Source organism: Elaeis guineensis, chromosome 11 (assembly GCF_000442705.2).
Source record: "Elaeis guineensis isolate ETL-2024a chromosome 11, EG11, whole genome shotgun sequence".
NCBI classification, from domain to species: Eukaryota; Viridiplantae; Streptophyta; class Magnoliopsida; order Arecales; family Arecaceae; genus Elaeis; species Elaeis guineensis.
Genome location: NC_026003.2, coordinates 102,378,124 through 102,400,368, shown reverse-complemented (window position 1 = coordinate 102,400,368; position 22,245 = coordinate 102,378,124). Strand labels below are relative to the sequence as shown.

At 33.6% G+C, this 22,245-nt stretch overlaps 1 protein-coding gene across 1 annotated transcript; it reads right to left on the bottom strand.

Moving 5' to 3' along the window:
- Positions 1–15,130: 15,130 nt before the first annotated feature.
- LOC140852639 (thaumatin-like protein 1b) lies at positions 15,131–16,206 on the bottom strand. Its single transcript, XM_073246168.1, has 2 exons — positions 16,137–16,206; positions 15,131–16,051 (listed from the first exon to the last, which is right to left on the bottom strand). Exons 1-2 carry the CDS (start codon positions 16,189–16,191, stop codon positions 15,381–15,383), a joined length of 726 nt encoding a protein of 241 aa, XP_073102269.1. The 5' UTR covers positions 16,192–16,206; the 3' UTR covers positions 15,131–15,380.
- Positions 16,207–22,245: the final 6,039 nt, after the last annotated feature.

The window sequence follows — 22,245 nt, the reverse complement described above, 5'->3', positions numbered from 1 at the left end:
AGTTCACTAAGACATTTCACTTTTAGTTGACAAAATCATAATTTATTTAAACTTGATATTGTTGACCCTGTTTCATCTTATTTATTAAGCAGATTTCACCATGTAAGAAAGCTAGAAATGTTTTATAGCACAAGATCATATCCAACTATATCAAATACAATATATTTCAATAACTTTCACCATATTGCAACATTGCTTTAAACTTTCATACTTGTAAAGAAAATAATAAAAGAATTAGCAAAAAAAATACAAAGAGGATTTAGAAAATTATATTGAACTAGTTATAATGTATATGCTTATGTATATGCACTAAATAAAATAGTTTAAAGTAACAAAAAACTTAAATCAATGTAAAATATAAACCACCACACACATATACACACACATATATATATTCTCCTTGATTATCTTATTACTATTAATAAATGGTATATATATGTGAGAAAAATATATGTGCCTTATATAATTGAATAATTACTTTTTTTTTTCAAACTAAATTAAATTCTAAGAAAATTGACGTAGCTTATGATAGTCAAACTGAACATATAGCCTCTCTATCAAATTAGAATTTATTTGATTAGAAAGTTTATAACAATTAAACAAACAAATAAATTTCAATTTTAATTTATATATTATTTATGAAGCTATATAAATATCAAATAAGAAGATTAATTAAAAAAGAATATAATTTAAAAATTTATTTTTAGATAATGGGCTTTGACAAGTGGTAACTCATACAACTAATGTTATATAAAATAAAGTAAACAAAGTATTTTTAGAAGGATAGCTGATAACTTATTATTGACCCTTGTTAAGAGTGTTTTGGATCTATTTGCTGCACCACACCCTAACATTTAAGGATCACCATACACGTGATGGAGTTGAAGGAGAATTAGATATGGTCGTCAGAATTTTTAGTTAGGGTATACATAATCACCTTGATGGTTAATAGAAAGAATAGACTAAGATGGACGAATGGGTCTCAAATATGTTCTAAAGTACAAACAATTGTATGGTAGGCTAAATAAAGAGAGACAACCAATGTAAGCTATGTTAGGATAAGCCAAGACTGATGGGATATGATTATCCGTCTAATAGTTGATACAGAGTGATCATACTGATGAATGTGTATAGTGGGAGGATAGATAGCATTAGTTCTTAGAATTGCTAGAAATGAAGGCTGAATATAAGTAATAGCTAACCAAAATAGCCAATTATTATATTTTAATATAAATAATAGATTTGTACTTTACAATGAAACTCTTTGATAATCCAAATCAATACATTTTATCTTATCTTAATTTACAACAGTTTCTATCCTAGGATTACCAGTAACTTAACTTAAATTTCTATTATCATAGCTTAGTACTATATCCCTATATCTATCCAAATCCATCTCGATCAAATAGTAATATGATGGTGGGGAAGTTCTTGAAGGTTAACATACTTGACCGACACTACTCTCTATTTTTCTTCGATTTTCTCTTTTTTCAATTGATTCAATGCTGGTAGCATGCCTGTGTATATATACCTATTGCTACTAGGTTTGTCACTATCCTTTCCTACTTAGCACATACAGATGGAACTCCACCAATAATTTTCTTGAAACTTTTAGACATGATAGAAAGGGCACCCACCGTGTCTCATTTAATTTGGTCAATCACCCATGACACAACAAATATTGTGATCGAATCATGTTAAGTTCCAGCTCAACTCATTAATGTATCTTAGGAATAATAAAGTAAAACTTTAGAAGTGAAAAATAAATTTAGCATCATAAGTTTAGCTAGCAGTCGTTAGATCTTCTGGGAATGTAGGTTTTGGTTTTAAGAAAATAAAATCTTATAATTATATTTTTAAAATAATTTATTACACCACAAATCTGTTACCTGATTTAGTCTCATAACATAGCCACATGAACTCTAAAGCATTCCTTGAGAGATCATGCAAGGCCTAAGATGAATAGAATTTATCTCCAAAAATTTAGAAATAAATAATCGAATGTACCACTAAGTAAATTCATCATGGTCAAATAAACTTGTTCAATTATAATTATTCAAATATTTATCAGTATCAGAAATTGAACTAAGTAATAACTCTTGTACACGAACTTTATACCCAACTTGATGAATACTATGCATCCTATAACTCTGAAGGAAAAGAAAGAACTGAGAGTGTGAGCTTTATAATTCAGCAAGAATCTTATCATAGTTGCACAAATATAATAATATAATTTAAAAATAGTGAGTGAGCGGTATAAAAGAGAAATTATAAGTCACAAAATCTCATATCAGGGATTCAAAATAACTCAGCAGTTATATAATCATATATCATAAATCATATATTATCACAAATCCATCATAATTATATCATCAGTGGATTTATATGACTTATCATTTATATTTCATTAATATGTTCCAAATTAATAGTTATCTTTTAGTTTTGGACTAACATAGCCACACTTCGACTCATGGTGGCAAATTAAGATATCTGCATTATGGCTCATGGTGGCAAATCAAGATATCTATACTTCGGCCAATGGTGACAAAATCAATATATATCACACCTTGATTATAGTGACAAACCAGAATGTCATGATTCAATTCATGACTGAAAATCTAAGGTGCCATAATTCAACCCATGATTGGTAATCCACATCATAACTAGTCTAGATCTTCTTACATAATCAACAAATCATTCAATAATTTTGTATTATATTTTTTGCTCAAATTTAAAACATATGCTATCTTATTCTCAGCAATCAAAATAATCAATATGTCATACATATATAATAAAGAATTATATATCCAATATAAAGTCAAAAATCATCATTCATAGTACAAAATATACATACAAATGATCATATAAAAGGATTCTTATCTCTACTAATTTCAAACTCTAGCCCAACAATCAATCAAGCCCTTGATCCACGAACTCGAAAACAAGGTGTTTCACTTGACACCTATTTGTGCTGACAATTACACCTTTATATAATCAGGTAGAGTCAAATCCTCTACTTCACCTTCGAGCTTTCACATAACATCCTCTTTAACATGATTATTCTATTTTTGACTTTTCTAAAACTTGATCTCCTATCACCATGATCTATAATTAGATACTCCTTGTAGGTCAAACTCACATGAAATAACTAACTATTTAAGTTTTGTCAAAGAAAATACACTTTAATATTGACATATGAAACAAAGTGTATGTATTCGATAGAATTGATGGTAATGCTAGTTACCTTACTTAAGATCTCATATGGAGCCATATATCTTGAGTCAAACATATATCCATCTCATAATAGCAATCATTAGCATGTATACTAAGGAGAATTATAAGGTCTTTGTTTAGTACCTACCCCCACTGAGTCAAAAGATATAAAATCTTGTTGGGTAAGTGTATAAACCTACCCTTGGGCTCCAGGTTTTTACGGTACATCCTTGGGTGCTTGTTTTGTTAGGTCTCCTTAAGTAAACTAAGAGGCTTTATGCTCCTATGGCTCATTCCTATGAGGACAAACAATTGCCTTATGGCCCAGTTGACTATATGTGTAGCAAGTTCCTCCAAGTCATGTATAATTATTCTAATAATAGGTTTACTACATCTATAACATTTGATTTCACCGAAAAGTTGAGCTCTAAAACTTTACTTATAGTAGTAGATCACTTTATCCTTAATTCAATATCATTGTCTTGCTGACTTTGAGAATCATTTGATCGAGCTTTTTTCTTCAAATCATTTTTTTTGTAGCTTGAGCATCATTAAGTCTCTCTCTATCATCATGGCTTTATTAATAACCTCTTTAAAAGTGGGTAGCTCAAATATAGTTACCAATTATTGAATCTGACCTCTAAGTGTACTTTTGAATTTTCTATCTCAAGCACTCCCTTTGCATCAATGTTGAAGCATATCTGGATATTTCTTCAAATTTTATAGCATATTGGGCAACCATCATATTGCTTTGTTCCAATTGATCGAACTTCTGAAATTTCTAGAATCAGATATTCTGAGAAAAATAGTTCTTATAAAAGATCTTTTTAAATCCTTTTCCAGTAAAAAGTGCATCATTTGACCCTAACTTTTTAATTTTCATATCCCATTAATTAGCTACCGCACCTTGTAACATGAAAATGGCAAAATTTGATTTTTTCCTTAATAGGACACATCAAGGTCTCGAACACTTTCTCTATTACTTTCAATAAATTTTTAACCTCCATAAGATTAGAGGTTCCCTTGAATGTCAGTGGAGCATATTTTTTGAAATCTATCAAATTGATTTAATGCTCCTGCTAGATCTTGACTCCCTACTACTACTGAGAGATCCTCTATTGCAGTTGCTATTACTACAACAGTTGCTGCATGAGTTATGGTTGCATAAATTATTGTTGTTGCTGCTGCTGCACCTCCACCTCCACATCTTCATCATATCTACTCTAGTAGCAGCTTACTACTGTACTACTAGCTATATAAGTTGGGAGGCGCTAACTTGTTCACCAAGCTAAACTTCAAATTTGCCTGGAGTTCTAATTTCTAGAGTTCTTTGCTCTAGAGTGTTATCAGTAGGATTCCTCAAGGTGCTCTTGTTGGTGCATATTACTGACCAGTGGGAGTGGGATATCTTCTTGTTGATCTAAGAGCTCATAAGTAGTAAAGCCATCAACAAATCGGATAAGCTTCCTAGCACGCCCATATCCACTCTCTCGCACCATATAATTCTACACTAGTCACTATTAGCATTCACAAATCACTTTAGTCTAAATGACATATATATCATGATTATGCTTCATATTAATTTACCCCAACTTAGAGATCTATCCTCATACACTCTTGTTGAACTTATGCCCTAGGATCCTAAAAGCTAGGCTCTGATACCACTCTAGCATGCACTATACCTATCATTTGGATCGACCACCAGCATTTAAGTGAACCTTTAATCCTTTAACTTTTACCATCCGACACTGCAGGAACTACCACTTGGCATCATTTGGTTGGTTGAGGTGGCATACCAGAAACTACTCTTTGAAATCATTATGACTTCTCAAATCCTGCACTGACATTAATACAGAAAGAATGTGATAGCCACTGTTTTTCAAATTCAGATAGCATGCCCCTTAATTTGTATGCCACGATGAGTAATTAATGCAAGGTGACAGTGCGACGGTTCAACAATGAGACTTCTATCGTTACAAGCATTTAATGATAGTTGGACTAAGAAGTGCCCACTGACTCCAAGTCCTATTTAAAGCATAATTTTGGTAACAACTCAATGCAAGTCTTTGATATCTCTAAATGCTATCTATTGAAGCAAAACTCTCATCACATCCATAAAAACTCAAAGTGACGTTCAACTACTCTTATTGCACCAACAGAGCCTCACAAAGATAAAGGAGCTCACTACAACACATGACTCTGGGATCCAAGTGATGATCTACTTTTCAATACTGAAAGGTTAAAAAAAAAAAGAAAGCAAGAAGAGATGCTTTTCAGACTGAAAAGTGGGAGATATGTGTTAAACAATATTTGGTCCACCTGATGACGTATTTGACCTTCGAAAATATAGCAAACACTTGACATTATGATATGGATGACTTGGGATATGTGTTCTAGGTAACATTGATATCATCGATTGATAGCTGATCACTTAAGGTCGGCCCTCAGACAAGGTCTGTATCATCGATGTTTCATCGATCTAACCTCATCTCCACTTTGATTCTCAATGAGCCATATTATAGTTTGGAAGTTCTAAGTAGTCATTGGCATATGGAGTATTTTGAGTTGGCATTCGGTTGTAACAGCATCTACTTTTCTATATGGGTAGTTGGCCCTATAATCGATTGCCGGCAACTTATCAACAACCCACTATGGCTCCTGATAATTGCTAATCGCCTAACAAACCTTCTCCTATAAAAGGAGAAGAAAAAAAAAGAGGATCTCTTTGAACACTATCTTTTTCTACTATTCTCACTATTTTTTCTGCTATTCTTCTTCTCCGACTATCATTAACTTAAGCATCGGAGGGTCTCCCACTGAAGAACCCCCCATCTCCTTCTCCAGTGTATGCTGACATTCTTTGCAGATGATCAAAATCTTGACTGACAGTATCTACTCCAGTTAGATGGAGAATTCAAACTATCACATCCTGTCGGAGAGGTGCAGCAACAATAGTTATCATAATGTATGGAAGAAATCTTAGAGATAGGATAATTAACAGTCACTTATCCTCTTGTGTGCATTGAATATAATAGTCATGATTTCTTTAACTATTATTAAATATCTTAAGTTAGAATTCATCAATATGGAAATGAATCGAGTTCTTGGTTTTTTCTTTAATGAAAGATAAATTTGAGAAATTTTATAGATTTATCTATTTTAAATATTTTATGAAAGTAATAGAATAAATTATAAATATTATCTAAATAAAATTAAATATTTATATAATTGAGAAAAAAATCAAGTCCCTTTCTTTAACTAAATTGTTATAAGTTTTTTTTTTGCATATTGTGTCTGATATTTTATGGCTTTGAAAAGTTCACCAAAAAAAACCCATTGAGCACTGGAGTCATGTTCTCAGGCTAGGACCCAGAGTCACTAGGAATGATTATAATTATAAAAACTCGAAGAACTCATTCAACATATATCATAGGATCCTACGAAGGGCAAAAATGGGAAGGTTGTGGTTTTATTTGAGAGCAAAAATAGGGAGAAGCTCATCACATTCTATTTTAATGAGCTTAGGTGAATGGGGAAGGTATAAAAAATATACAAATATTTATTTAGTCTCACATCAATTATACACTAAATAGATCTTAAGTAGTTAAACAAAACTAGAAAGTTTAAATAATACTTTCTTGTTAGCTTTTTGGATAAGAAATTAGATCATTATAAATGGTTTCAGAATAGATTCGACTCAGAGTCCATATGGATTAAGGGACACTGTAGTATAGATCTATTAGGACTAACTTTTAATTGATTGTGGTATTTATGATTAGATTGGGATAGATTTGGATTCTTAGCTTGGCAAAAATATCATGGCTTAAATGGAGAGAGTGAGGATGATACTAGTGTGTGTTTAGTCTTACATTAGCTTTGTACTGGGTATATCTTCCAGAAAACTAAATAATATCATTCGGCTAATATTTTTGGGTGAGATCCTGGTTTAGAGAATCCAAAGCTTGATTCAAGCAATGAGCATGAGGATCTAATACCCAGAGGATGGGAAGGCTAGGAAAGAAGAGAGAGTACATGACCCCATCATCTCAACTGAATCATCCCTTACTTGAGGAAGGGAAGGATGACAAGAAAGAGAAAACTTCTAGATCTGAATATGCTATTATTGATATAGTCATGATGGAGAGCTTTAAAAATAGTCAAAGAGAGGTAGATGATTGACTGAGTCAGACGATCTCTCTAACAATGTGATTGAGTTAGAATTGAATAGGTGGCATAGTAGTAAATGAGCTTCTTAGGCAATGTATATACAAGGCCACCATGAATGACAAAGGGTCTGAGGCTCTATTAGAAGAGGTGAGATGGGGGCCCGATGTTGGGGAGTAGTTTAATTGGATAAAATAATGAAATAATTTAATACTTTAAGGAGTATAAATTACTATTTTTATTACATCATCCTGAATCTAGCATCTGAGTCGGATATGTGATGGCCGCATACTCCTTAGGATAAGATCCTAAAGAATAAGTAAGATCTTATAATACATTACAATCTTAAGATCCCATGAACACTATTGATCTCAATTAATAACAATTATTCTACTTTAACAAATATCAAATTTTATATATTTTATATAACTCAGTCATCTAACTATTATTGATAATACTCTATCCAATCATTCCTTTTGAATCGAGATTCCAATCTTAGTCAAGTACAAACATCCTATCACTGAAAAAAAGAGAAATAGATGGAGGTGAGCTTTACAATCTACTAAGAATCTCTACATATCCATATCAATATAATAATATAATTTAAAAATAATAATAAATATAAAACATAGAATCTCATATAAAATATCCAAAATAAATCAAATATCCATTTAAACATGTATCAAATATTTATCTTGTCAAAAGAGATATATCACCATATATCAACAAATAAATCTTTTTATTTAGTATTAGTTTTATATCTTGTTATCTATTTCTTTTATCACAGTTTCAAATTTCTTAATCTTTTTTTCAATTTTGGACTAACCAAGATCATGCCTCAATCTTTATCTAATTAAAATTTCATGCGTAAACCTATAGAGGTTGTCCTAGATATAAGTTTCTGGTGGGCTATCCTAGGTATAAGCCCTTGGAGGCTAAGCTCTTGACCGATGGCTATCCCATGCATAAGTCCACAAAGACTATTTTGATCAATGCATTAATATGACATAAGAAGTATTAAAATCTTTGTTATTTAATCTTTATTATTTAGTATTTGATACTTCTTATGTTCTTTTTCAGAATTGTTAATTATGAAGATTTAATCACACACCAACTAGCAAAGACCTCCAACATTTACAGTGATGAAGTCCAAGTTAACCTGTCTCTATCGATAACTTTTTAGCCAATGTAAATGCATGATCCAGATTAGAAGAAAGTATGCGCACAGGCCGTAGGGTCGCACGGCCCAACGCCAGAATAAAAAAGCCATAACGCCACATGGTCCATGCATAGCTCATCGAAATAGGACCATTCGGTCCATCACGCAGCTCATCAAAATAGGACTAGTTCGTCCATCATGCGGCTCACAAACACTCGGTCACGCGAGTGTGTGGGCTTCATGTCGGTGGAAGCGAATTGGTTCAAGCGTGGTTTAAGTGTGGGCGAGCGAGTGATCTTCACACATGGGCATGGATGTGGGCAGTTTAATCCACCTGGGACTTGAACAGGCTTACGCACGAGCTGAGACACGACCTGGAACTCTAACAAAGATGTGAGAGAGGGAACGGCTAGGATTTTGGAATGCCACAATCAAAATAGGAAAGGAGAAAATGTGAGGATTTAGGAGATTTGGTACGGCTAGGACTCGAGGAGGTCTTGAAAGCTATAAAAAGGGGTGTGGGGCGGCCTAAAAATTAAAGAAAAAAACTTAAAAAAATATAAATAAATTTTATAGAGAGAAAGAGAGGGAGGCTGCCAAGTGTTGAAGTTTTGGGAGAGAGTCTTTAGCAGCATAAGGAGGTTCTGCATCTTCTTTTTCTTCAAAGTTTTTCCCAACAATCAAAGAAGATGGAGCTTCCAAACATAAGCTTCTAACAAACTGTCCCAAGCATAAGCTCTTGATGGGCTATGCTAGGCATAAACTCCTAAAGACTATCCCACGTATAAGTCCGTGAAGGTTGTCGTAAGCATAAGCTCCTGGCCAGCTTTCTTAGACATAAGCTCCTGACCGACTATCCCATGCATAAGTCCATTGAGGCTTTCTTAGGAATAAGCTCATGGCCGACTATCCACATGATAAGGTTAGTCCAAATCATATCATTTTCATCCAATTATTATATGTTGATTTCATCAAATCAATTTTAGTTTATAGTATGATCAAGATAAGTATATCATATCTATATAATTGTACTATCAATCATTGAGACATATATATGGTCGGATAGATTTTAGATATTTTACATGCAGATTTTAAAATAATTTTAAATTTAGGCAGTGGAAGTCAAGATTAAAATAATTTTAATCTTATCCATGCATAGATCAAAATCTTATATCTATTGATCCAGTTCATATGATGATAAATAAGATATAAAATATCTGATTTCAGAGATTAAAAATTTATTTATTATTGAATCACATACCTGAATCGTAGAACTTCTCGAATCTGAATCTGTGGATGCCTTCAAGTTTTGATGTAGCCAGGTACATATCCAGCCTCTACGGATATCCACACAAAGTCTGATTTGATCAGAGACTCTATATTGTTCTTAAGATGTTAGCTTCCTTATAGAGAATACTTCCTTAATAGTTGAACAAGATCTCCTTCAATCTTCAAGATAATCTCAAAAAGGAAGAAGACAAGGTGTAGGAGGAAGAAGACTTGAAGAAGAGAGAACCTTTCTCTCTTTCTCTCTAGAATTTTTTCATGCCCCAAAGAGAGCCCGTGCCTAAAAGAAGGTTTTCAGATTCTTCTCCACATCCGAAAGCCCCTCTCTTTAAATTAATAGGAGACGTCCAAGGTTGATAAGGCTACAGTTTGTGTAAGAGATAGGATCAAACCTAATCAAACTGGAAGTCCTGTTTTGATCTAATCAACACCAGATCAAATCAGATTTGATCTCAAACAAAGATGGACATAAGAGAGATGGTGTGAAGGTGCTTGGGCTAGTCCAACCACACACCAAATCAGATTTAGTATTGGGCTTAGGTGGCACCAAAAGAGAGGTAGCACCAAGGAGAAATCCTAGTCCAACTAGGATTCATTTGTTTGCTGATTTAAATCTAATTTAAATCTAATTTAATCCTAACCAATTTAAGATTAGTTGGTAACTAAATTAAGTTAATTTTTAATTCAATTAAAAATTTAATTAAATCTGAATTAAATTCTAATCTAATTAAGAAACTGATTCAATCAAGTTCTAGTCAAAGTTGGAATTATTATCCTTATATAATTAGATTATCTCATAAACTAATTAAGCTTGATCTAATCAAATCCAAATCAACTTAAATTAAATTTAATTCAATTAGATTTGATTTAAATCCTATAACTCAATCAAATTGAGCCAGACAGCAATCTAATTGCTAATTGATCTTCTTACAATTCACTAATACTTAGTAAGTCTTTTAATTATAATTTTTATATTAAATTAATCATCAATTATATTGATAATTAAATTCTATTACGATTCATGATCATAACTCAACCATTTGATCAATCAGAAACTTCTATTGTGTATAACCTCATAAGTTCTATTCTACCTGATAGTGAGATATACTATGATCTCTATTATAGTATCATTGAAACTATTTTCAATGGATCGGAATGATTCCATACTCACTCAATAAGGATTATCGATCTAGAATAATTTTAGTAAGCTCTCACAATCCACCAGTGACACCTAATAGTATGTAGTGGTAATCCAACAGAATAAAAGTGATGAACCTCTAGGTACAGTTATCATATGATTCAATCTCTCTATCATAAGTTCCGACCAGATGGCAGATCATGGATAAATCATCAAACCTCAATATCGATCATATGATAGATTCAATTAGCTCGAGTCTGACTATGATTCTCATGAAAACTCCTTTCTATCAATCACACTGCTATAGCTATAGACTTAAGGATTCAGCCTCTTAAATTTTATAGGACTATTCTCTTCTGCTAAACTCGATAGATCCTATTTAGATGCATATCTTGCTTCTATAGTAGACCAACTATCATTAACACCCACTATAAGGACTCATTGAGATCATGTTTCTGTATAGTCAAACTCCAGCAGCCTTACTGTGAGCAGTTGTGATACCACAGGTCAAAGGACCAGTCACACTATTACAGTATCGAGAAAATCATTAACGGTGAGTAGGTATCTATGTGACTTCTCGTGTTGGTCACGCTCAGTGCTAGTTGTTCTCTAATAACCACCTGTACTCTCGCTCCAGTGCTCTTACACTATAGACTCGAGACTCATCTGTCTGAAGAAAGCAATCTATACACCAGTCTATCTGGATCAATCACCATCTCCATAATGATCCTACGATCGAAAGTAATTTAGAAATTAGTCACCAATGACATATATCTCAAATTCTCAATTTTTTGAGAATATGTGTTATTATCTTGTTAATCTCTTGGACGATTCATGGACATATATACAACATGAATGAAAATAAACTACCTGTCAAGTATAAAATCATATCCTAAAAATATAATATACATCAGTCAAGATTGGCTTCTAGGACATATATCAAACATGGTCAATACATAATGTACACATACCGAAAAATCATATAAAAAATAATAGTATTTCAAACATTACAAATCCATTAACACAAATCTAATGATAAAAGTAATACATATAATAGTGATCATGTACAGGGATTCTTATCTTTATTGTCAGTCAAATCCAAATATGGTGTCTATCCATCTATGCCTAGCATGTCCAATCAATCACTATGATTCTAGCTCTTCCTCGATCAATCATCAATAAAAGAAATAGTAAATTTATTATTAGATTCTTATTTTCAAAACTTTAACATCCGATTACTCCAAATCCCAAATTATTTTGTTCTATCTAGAACATAACTAATTAAGAAATAAGGATTTAGGATCTTCCTTGATTTAGAATTAGAGCATCCATGCCATTGCTCAACATCCTCGTTTGATCGATTGCATCCATATATAATCAAAATCGATAACCAAAAGAGATCATAAATTGATCGTGGTCGTGATAAAAAGTTATGAGAGAGAAAGGATACTACTATCTAGGTAACAACACCTGACAATCCTGGTGGATCATGTCCAGATGACTCAACTCATAAATCAAGAAGTAAGAACTCAACATATTCAAAATAAGCATCGCCAATAATGGGCATTCTATGAAAATCGACATGACAGTGGCGGTGGTAGCAGAAGGTGGCAGTGATAGTGGTGGTAGCCAGCTAGAAAGAAAGAAAAAAGAATAAGAAGAAACCACATTAGACTCGACCTAGATCATGGTTGAGCCTCTAACTAGTGGCCATATCCCCATGTATCGCTTCAAGAGACTTTGGGAGATAATGAAATCTGGCCAAAACCAACAGCCGATGGTGGTAAACAAGGAAAAAATTTTAGTATCTATTTATTTCACATGAGATGACTTACTATATGTAGTTTTGAGTGTGTATATAAGTGTTTATGCATGTGCCCATGTCTGGAAATGGATATTGTTAAGCTTGAAAGCATTGATAATCTATTCCTTATTAACTAATCATGCTGTTATAGTCTAGTGTTTCGTTAAAATAGTACCAAAAATAAGTATGCTAGAGGTCAAAAATTCAGATATCCTCCAAGCTAATTGCTTTTGTAAGTACTTGCCTATCATTTATTCACATTTAAGTCTCCTTGTATGATGATGATCACTAGTGAGGCAAGGCTTTAAGCCTAATATACTTTATTGGTCCATTCACTATTAGCTTACTTTTTAGACCCATTTTGTTAGCTAGAACATACATGTATCATGTGGATCTAGGGTAGCTTCTTCTTCAATTTTTGTTTCAAAAACTCTCCAAGGATTGGCTTTGGCACCACATCATCAAGATAGGTTTTATTGGTCTCCGTTATCTAGTTTTTTCTTCACTTCCATGATTTTTGTTGGTAATTTAAGTATAAACCCATACGGGGCATTTGATATGGGGTGATCCACCTAAGATCAAGGATAATATAAATAGAGGTGATGAGATCACCATGTTTGGTTGCATGGCAGTAATTTCAAATCACCCCCACTCTTTAAATCACCATCCAATGTAGTGATAGGAAACCCGCTATTGAGAATGGATATCCAACATCGGTCCGTCACAGTGATCTTATCTTAAAATATGTTAACTAAAATACTTTTATAATCAAGAGACTTTCTGAAAGAAAAAAATTATTTTTTTGTCACGATATTTTTTTGTGCATATATGCGATATACTTTACACATGCTGGATGAGTAGTTGGGCCATCATCCCCATGGAAGAAAAGAAAATCCTTTCTTTTCTCACTGTGATGATTAGAAAGAAAAAAAAATATTAGATATTTTTCTAAAAATTTTTCTGCTCCAATCCTCAATTCGAACTCTCAAAATTTTATTGAGAAGGTGACTCGAAGTGGTGATTCCGTTTTCTCAACCCAATCATGGTAATCTAAAGCTTTCCTCTTCTTCCGTCTCTTTTCTATCATTTTTTTCTTTCTATCTGAGATATGTTAAGGATATTTTTGATATTATTTGATCGGTGATCTTCTATTATCATAGCAGACCAAATAAGTTACTTGTACATAACCAAAATCTTTAATCACTGTACTATGACTAACCAAATATAATGATTTTAGATTACTAGGGATCAGACTATCCCAGAATTTGAATCACCCATGATCTTAGATTACAATGGTGATTTTTTTTTGTCACCAAACACCCCTATAGAACTATTTCACTTGAGCTGTTTCTCTAAAAACTTTGTATTGTATATCCATCCTTTTTAATAAAGTTGGGTGGTTTTTTTTGGGCATCCCTTATTATATATAAAAAAATATATTTGGATAAGTAGAGTGTCATATTAGCATTGCGCTGGTCGGATCTACACAATATGCATATTTGTTTATAAGGATGACAATTTTAGTCGATCTGACGAATATCCATCCAATCAGATCTAGATGGAGCAGGTTTTACTTGATCTTGTTAGAATTCGGAGTGGATATAGATTTCAAAAAAATATTTGAAGTAGGTTCAAATTGGATACAGATAATAATATGTCCTGCTCCGAATCTAACCTGATATAATCTCAATCTATATATCTTTTTTAAAATTATTATTATTTTATCATGTTTATATATATTTGACCCATGCGATATGATCCGCATCTCTACTTGTTCCGATTCGAAGTGGATAAAAGATGGATATGGATATATAATTTTTAATTATGGAATGGATACAGAAATTGGCCAATCCTATCCATATCTGTTGCCATCCCTATTTATTTAGCTTTATCCTATGATCAAAGCAAGGTTTACAGGCAACTACAAGAAAAAAAAAAAAAAAAAAATCTGGTTAACATATCAATTACCATGCCCATTAAAACTTAACCATAAAGATGGAACTCTTTTACATCCGATGCAACCCTATATTTTCGAACCTAAAGGAAATTTTGGTGGGCAGATGCAATAGATCTGAAGATAAACTTTGACAAATATTATCACACTGGAGGAAATATAGACGGTTGTGATTCCATCATACACCTACGTTCAAGCACTTATACCCTCTTATCATTCCTCTCTCCTAATCAAAAGTTTGAATTGATTAGAGCATGCATGCATGTATCGACACACATATATACATACCAATATATAAATATATACATATACACAGAACTTACGGATAAATATGGATAACCAGCAGTTTTGGAGCATGGAATGGGGTTCAGAAACTGTAGATGATGACTTACATGGGTTAGGAAACTAGAATTTGGCACTTGCAATGCACATGAAATATCTCGTAATCCAATTATTATTGCCCTTCATACAACTTGGGAGTATGTTTACCTCAAACATATGGGTAAATGTAAGTTTATTTATTTGAAATAAGAATTATTTTGTTCTGTCGATGGATGACTGCACCACTTCAGAGCCCCACGACAACTCCGGATTTTGGGCTTTATTCTTACATTATTATTAGAGTGTAGAAATCAATGTTTTGGTGAGATACCAAATCTTCTCAAGGACAGAAGGTAATGAGGTAATTAGCCCCAGTGCAAGTGAAGGTGCTGCTGCTATCATCAAAAGCATAACTGTAAGCTTGAGGACACTCGCTCTTGAAGAACTCGGAATAGCTCGTCGGCTTGCATGTTTGCGGACTGTTATAGGGTCCAGTGCAGCAATACTGGTCCTGGTTAAAAGCCAGGCAAGCGCTCTTGCAGCCAACGACGGCACCGGATACCGTCAGCTGCAGCACTGCCGGGCACTGGGAGTTGATGTTCGCCGAGCATGATGTGGTGGTGCAACCCGAGACACCCTGTGGAGCGATGGAGACCGGCAAGTTGAAGCCATCGACCAAGCTCACGTCGTAGAAATCCTTTCCGCCATCGCCCTGCAGGGTGAACTCGAGGAGCGAGGCGGGTGGGGCGCCGCCGTTGCCGTTGCATGCGACCTGCCCGGTGCCGCAGTCACCGGTCTGGCATGTAAATCTCCCCGACGCGTCGGTGGAGCAGCCGGTCCGGCCCCACATCCGGCCGGCCCAATTGGATGGGGCGGTTATCGAGTTGGAGGCCGAGGCGCCGAGCTCGAAGCCCGTCTGCGGGAATGCAGGGACATTAGGGTTGTTCTGTATGCCAGGCCAGACCGTGTTGGGGCAGTTGTTCTGGAAGGTGAACGTTGTTGAGAACCCACCTGAAATTTTAGAGGTTTGAGAGATTTTATAAGAAGGAAGACACAAACAAGACTCAGAGGCCCTGAAATGGATCATGAAACAAACCTTGGACGAGGAGGGCAGCGACGAAAATGGCGAAGAGAAGCGACGCGTTGGCCATTGAGGACTAGGAAGGCTTGCGTTGGATGGATTCCGAATGCAAGAGAGGAGGAGGTGGTGCGAGAGTCTTGAGGTTTGTGGGGGGTATTTATAAGGGAAATTTTTGACTTTATAAATTGAACAGGGAAGTGCAGCAGGAAAGTGATAAGCTGGAGACGTTTCGTTACGTGCATGGAAGGGAGTCGAACAGCCCTTGTTTGAATAGGGGAATTTTCTTTTCATTTTTTGTACAGATTAGTCGAATTCTTTCACGCCAGCTAACCAAGAGAGGACCTGGCCCGACTAGCGCAACTCTTTCACACCCGGTACACTTACAAACATGCACAAGAGAGGTCCTGGCCTGTTAGTGGCATTCTTGTAATTTAGGTCGTCTGGGGACCTGGTCCAAGTCGAGTTAGGAAGGAGCAAAGAATAGGATGAAGTTTTACCAACAAAGAAAAAAAAAAGGGGGGGCGGGTGGGTGGTGTGTTCTGGGGTGGGTGATGCGGAGTTGGACTCGTCGGAAAGAGTAATTTTTATTTCATCTGTTGCTAAATTAACGGGAAGTCCTTGCGTTGGGGGTGCCGTATGGGATTTTGTCACTCGTATTTTTTTTTTTGTTTTTCAAAAAACATGCGTGTGCGACCATGTGTTTGAAAATTTTTGACAAAAAATAAGGGATGAGTTTTGACGATTGAAAATTTTGGACAAAATACAAACTCGTAAGTTTTGACTATCGGTGAACTTTTCTTTTCAAGGAGAAGTGAAAAAATAAGAGAATATGATTATAGTTATTAAGCAATATTTGATCCATCTGATGACATATCCGACCTTCAAAAGTGTGGCAGACATTTGACGTTATGACATGGATGATTTGAGACATATATTCTGTGCAACATTGATATCATCATTCGATAGTTGATCATTTAATGTCGGCCCTCAGATGAGATTTGTATCAATCAATGTGCTGCCAATCTAACCTTATCTTCACCCCGATTCTCTATGAGCCATATTAAAGTTCGAAAGCTTTAAAAAGTCATTGGCGCATGGTGCATTCTGAGTTGGCATTCGTTTATATTACCAACAACCCACTACTCCGGCTTCTGACGGTTGCTAACACCTAACAAATCTTCCCCTACAAAAAAAAAAAAAAAGAAAAAAAAATCCTCTTTGAATACTATCTCTTTCTATTGTTTTCACTATCTTTTTTTTACTACTATCCCTCTTAGACTGTCACTACTTAAGTATCGGAGGGTCCTCCACTGGAGAATCCTTTATACTACAAGAAAAAAAGATTTTAGTGATCGAAAAATTAGTTGTAAAATAATAAAAATCAGTTACTAATTTATTTTACAATCGATTGTAAAAATTCTGGTTGCAAAATTTTACGATCGATTTAGCAATTGAAAAATAAAAAAAAATTAAATTATATAATATTCTATTTTTTAAAATCAGTTGCAAAATCGATTGCTAAAATCGATCACAAAATCGATTGCTAAATTTATTAAAATATTTTTTATTAATAAATTAGTTACAAAATCAGTTACTAATTTTTTTAAATTTTTTATTAATAAAATTGATCGTAAAATTGATTGCTAATTACTTTTAATGTTTTAATTAATATATTGATCGCTAATTTTGTTAAAATATTTTTTATTAATAAAATTGATCTCAAAATCAATCACTAATTATTTTTAAATTTTTTAATTAAAAAATTGATCATAAAATCGATCATAATTTATTTTTTAAAATATTTTAAATTTCAAAATCAATTGTAAAATCGATCGCTAAATTCATTAAAAATTATTAAAATAAAATTCAGTTGCAAAATCGATCTCTAATTTTTATTATATATATATATATATTATTTTTTTATTATTTTTATTATATTATTTTTATTTTTTATATATTTTATTTTTTATATTATTATTTAAAATAAAATTCAGTCTACCACGTCAGTGAGGCTGGTATGGTCCATGGAGTGGGGCGTGGACCAGCGCGGTCCATGGAGCCAGCTGGCCGATGAGGGGATGGGGGCCGTCGCGGGCAGGCCGGCGAGGAGAGGCCATCGCGGGCGGTCATTGGGGAGGGGGCCGGCATGGGTGGGCCGGTGAGGAGAGGCCGTTGCGGGCGATCGTCGGGGAGGAGAGAGGGGGTGCCCGTCGTTGGTGGGCCTGCAAGGGGAGGTAGGAACGGAGGGGGGCTATCGCAAGCAGGCCAACGAGGGGAGGCCATCGTAGGCAGTCATTACATTGCAGATGGACCGACGAAGGGAAGCCGCACTATAACAAAATAGGATATTAGCGATGTAAAAAATTCATCGCTGATAATTTATTTTCATCGATAATAGTTATGAGTGATGAAATTATCGTTACTGATATTTAGTCGCAAATAATGATGTAATTGATAAATTTTTATAATAAATTTTTTTTTTGTCACCAATAATGGATATTATCGATAAAAAATTTTTGTCATTAAAAAAACTTTTTTTCGAAACCTATTCGTAATGAAAAATTTTTATTATAAAAAATTATAATTTATGATAAATAATTAGGTTGCTAAAAAAAAAATTATTTGCGATGAAATACTTTCATCGCTATTAATTTAATTAAAAATTTTTATAAAATTTAGATTTAAAAAATATTAGCGACGTAAAATTTTCATCGCAAATATGAAAATTTCTGACAAAAATTTTCATCACTACTAAATTAATAATTATTTGCAATAAAATTTTTTCCATTGCTAATAATTAATATAAAATTTTAATATTTTTAAATTTATTTAAAAAATTATTTAAAACCAATTATTTTTGTCGCTAATCAATTTTTTAGCGATCAATATTTCATCGAAAATAATTCCATCACTAAAAATTTATAATTTTTTTTAAAAAATAATTTATGAATATATATTTTTAATTTATATCTATAATATTTTTTATTTATAATCTATAAAATTAAAATAAAAAATTTATATAATAAATTCATAAATAAATTTTATCATTTTATTATATTAAATTAATATTATAAGAAGTCTGAAATAAAAATAAAAAGTAATATAAATAGATCGTCAAGTGTCGGCATCCGCAGAAGAAGAACATGCTAGAAAAAGTGAGCACTCGAAAGAGCTCGGACCGACCTACTGCTGTCTCATCAATTGTATCATCTGCTCTATCATGCCATCTGCTCCATCATCTATGTCTGGAGTAGCAAATACTCGTTGACGTGTGCAACCAAATCATTAGCTCGCTTCTCAGCCCATTGTTGATCCTCAGTAGCCTACTTTTGAATCTCCATTAGTCGAGTATCGCAGACAGTATGGATGTCAGCCCTGGACGAGTATGAGGATGAGAGAGCAATGATCCCATATCCTAGATCCCCTAACATAATAGGATCTCGTACCAACCATCTGATCATAGATCTCATCATCTGTGGGTGCGATCGAGCCTTCAAGGATATGTTGGGATCTAATGCCTATCATACAATCTTAAAAATTAAAGTTTTAGCTATTTTAATTTCATACTAAAAATCAAATTGTGAATGAAAAAAATAATTAAAAAAATATAAAAAAAGCTCTTGGATCTCTGTCGTCCACTCTCTTGACCGTCGCTAGTGGGTCCACTGGTAGATATCGATCCTACCAAAAGCTCACCACTCTCTGCATATCTCTACAATTTACGAATAATTAATTAAAATTTTTTAAATAGTTAGAGAGTTAAAATATGCTAATTAGAAATTACTTACCATTTGCTCCATATGACGAGCGAACGATCTCGAACCCCCATAATGCGACATGGTCTGTCTCGTCCGATTCGTGGTATTCTGGGCACATCATCTCTGTACAGTTAGCAGTTAAATTAGTAGGTAACAAACTAAATTTAAGAATAAATAATTCAATTATGAAATTCTAAAAAAAGAGTTTGGATGTGTAACCTGATATCCTGGATCATCGTAATGCCGACATATGAGAGTCCAATCATCCATAGTGAACTATCATATGGCCGCTACTGTGCTGCCTCCACCCTATGGTCCTGCATCACATGGTACCAATGCTGATGAATACGGTAGCGATACTCTTTGAAATACAAGCATAAATGAGCATCCACAACTTGCCGCACGCGATCCTTCTCAAAATCAATAATATCAAATACATCCTGTCAATAACAAATATTAAAAGAATACTATGCTAATTAAATATTTATAATATAATTTATTTTATCTATAATTGGATGTAGAAAATCTCTCTCTGAGCCCATATAACATGACGCCAATCAAAAAGCATCACGAGGGCATAACTGCAGCATATGATACCCAGCTCGGTCTGCCATGGCTCACATCATCCCTTAATGGGCCTGGTGTAGTCAGGTGGTATCTTAATACGGAGATGCTATTTCGGGTACTCGCATCTCCAATGCTCTAGAGCGAGGTTCTTCGATGGACCTTACCCTCACCTCACCACCGGTAGAGACTGATCTAAAATAATAATAAATAAATTATTAATATGATAGCTATCCAAATAAAAAAAATTAAATTTTATTATATAAAAAGTATAATAATACCATTCGGATCTGCCTCACTCGGATCTACCTCACTGGGTTCTGCGAGTGCAGGACCCTCTTGTGACTCTGCTGGTGCGGCAGTGAAAATGGGTGAAGGTGCCATAGCCTCAGGGGTAGGCTGCGAATGCGAACGTCGTCATCTGTCTCCTGGTACCATACCTACAATTCTTGACATATAAATGAATATAATATTGAATAATAATAGCAAAAAATAAATTATATTTTAATGAATAGAATTATATCACATACCATTATTGTAAGAAAAAATTCAACAAAGAATATAGATCTACTCATTAATATTCGTATCTTCCTCGATGTGTAGGTCCTCCTCCGAATCACAATAATTAACTAATGTATTATCTTCTATCTCATCATCAGTTATGAACTAATCGCCATCCTCTGACTCATCAAGATTAAATATAAAATCAGCTTCAACTTTGTTGGACGGTAGATCAACCCTATTCAAAGGAGCTGTTACAAGTTTTTTATCAACAAGAAGCTCGACTGATGTTTGTTTTTCTCCTTAAAAAACTTTCTCTTCATGTAAATCTGAGTTTTCATCCATCTCTAGTCAGGTTGGTATGTCATATATGCCTCTAAGTGTTATTCTTTATATGACATGCCAATTACCTTGATACTTTAGATCCTTCAAATATATTATTTATTTTGCTTGAGTTGCTAATATATACAGCTCATTTTGGTACCATGTTTGTGTAAAGTTTACACTGATAAAGTATGGATTGATATGAATATTGATCTTTTTATTGCTAATATCCCACCATTCACATTGAAATAAGAATACAGAATTACTGGATCCATACTTCAGTTTTATGATATCTATCAATATATCATAATATTCAATCTCTTCTTCTCCTTCATATCCTATCGTAGCAATCTCACTATTCTAGGTCCGTCACTGTATCTAAAGCTTTTTTGTATGAAATCTCATTCCTCCAATAATATAGAATACATAGTGGTTAACCCTTCAATCGGGGCCATATGCTAAATCATATAAATCATCAGTCGCATCCTCTTCTTTATTGAAATACTTATATTTTATCTATACCATAACATAAAAAATTATATTGATTCAAATAATTATTTTATAATTATTAATAATATATTATTAGTATAACTTATAAGGTCTCCAAATTATTTTGTAAATTTTTTCCTATGTCAATAATCAGCATCAGTATTATTCTCTCTGCATAGTATACTCTTGTACTCACTGCAATAAGTTATAATTTTTAATTTTAAATCGATATAAAAAATTTACTTAGAATATTAAATAGTATGCTAAGATGGTCCTTACTCAATGAAATCTTCAATTTCTTCACAATTATTTGGAATGTCGAAGTAAAGCTTAGATAGCTCATTTACGTCCATAAATTCATATCTCCTTCCACTAATGGGTCGAACCATTTGTTTAAATATAGACAGTGTCAGTTCATTGTCATCCCATTCATAGTCTGCGTTATAATTTGTACGATTGAATCTTGTTTCGATATTGTTAAGATACAT

Bases quoted from the DNA above. Each gene is read 5' to 3' on its own strand.
- LOC140852639 (XM_073246168.1), bottom strand. From the start codon at position 16,191: ATGGCCAACGCGTCGCTTCTCTTCGCCATTTTCGTCGCTGCCCTCCTC. The intron at 16,052-16,136 runs GTTTGTTTCATG...CTAAAATTTCAG, and splicing joins CGCTGCCCTCCTCGTCCAAG to GTGGGTTCTCAACAACGTTC.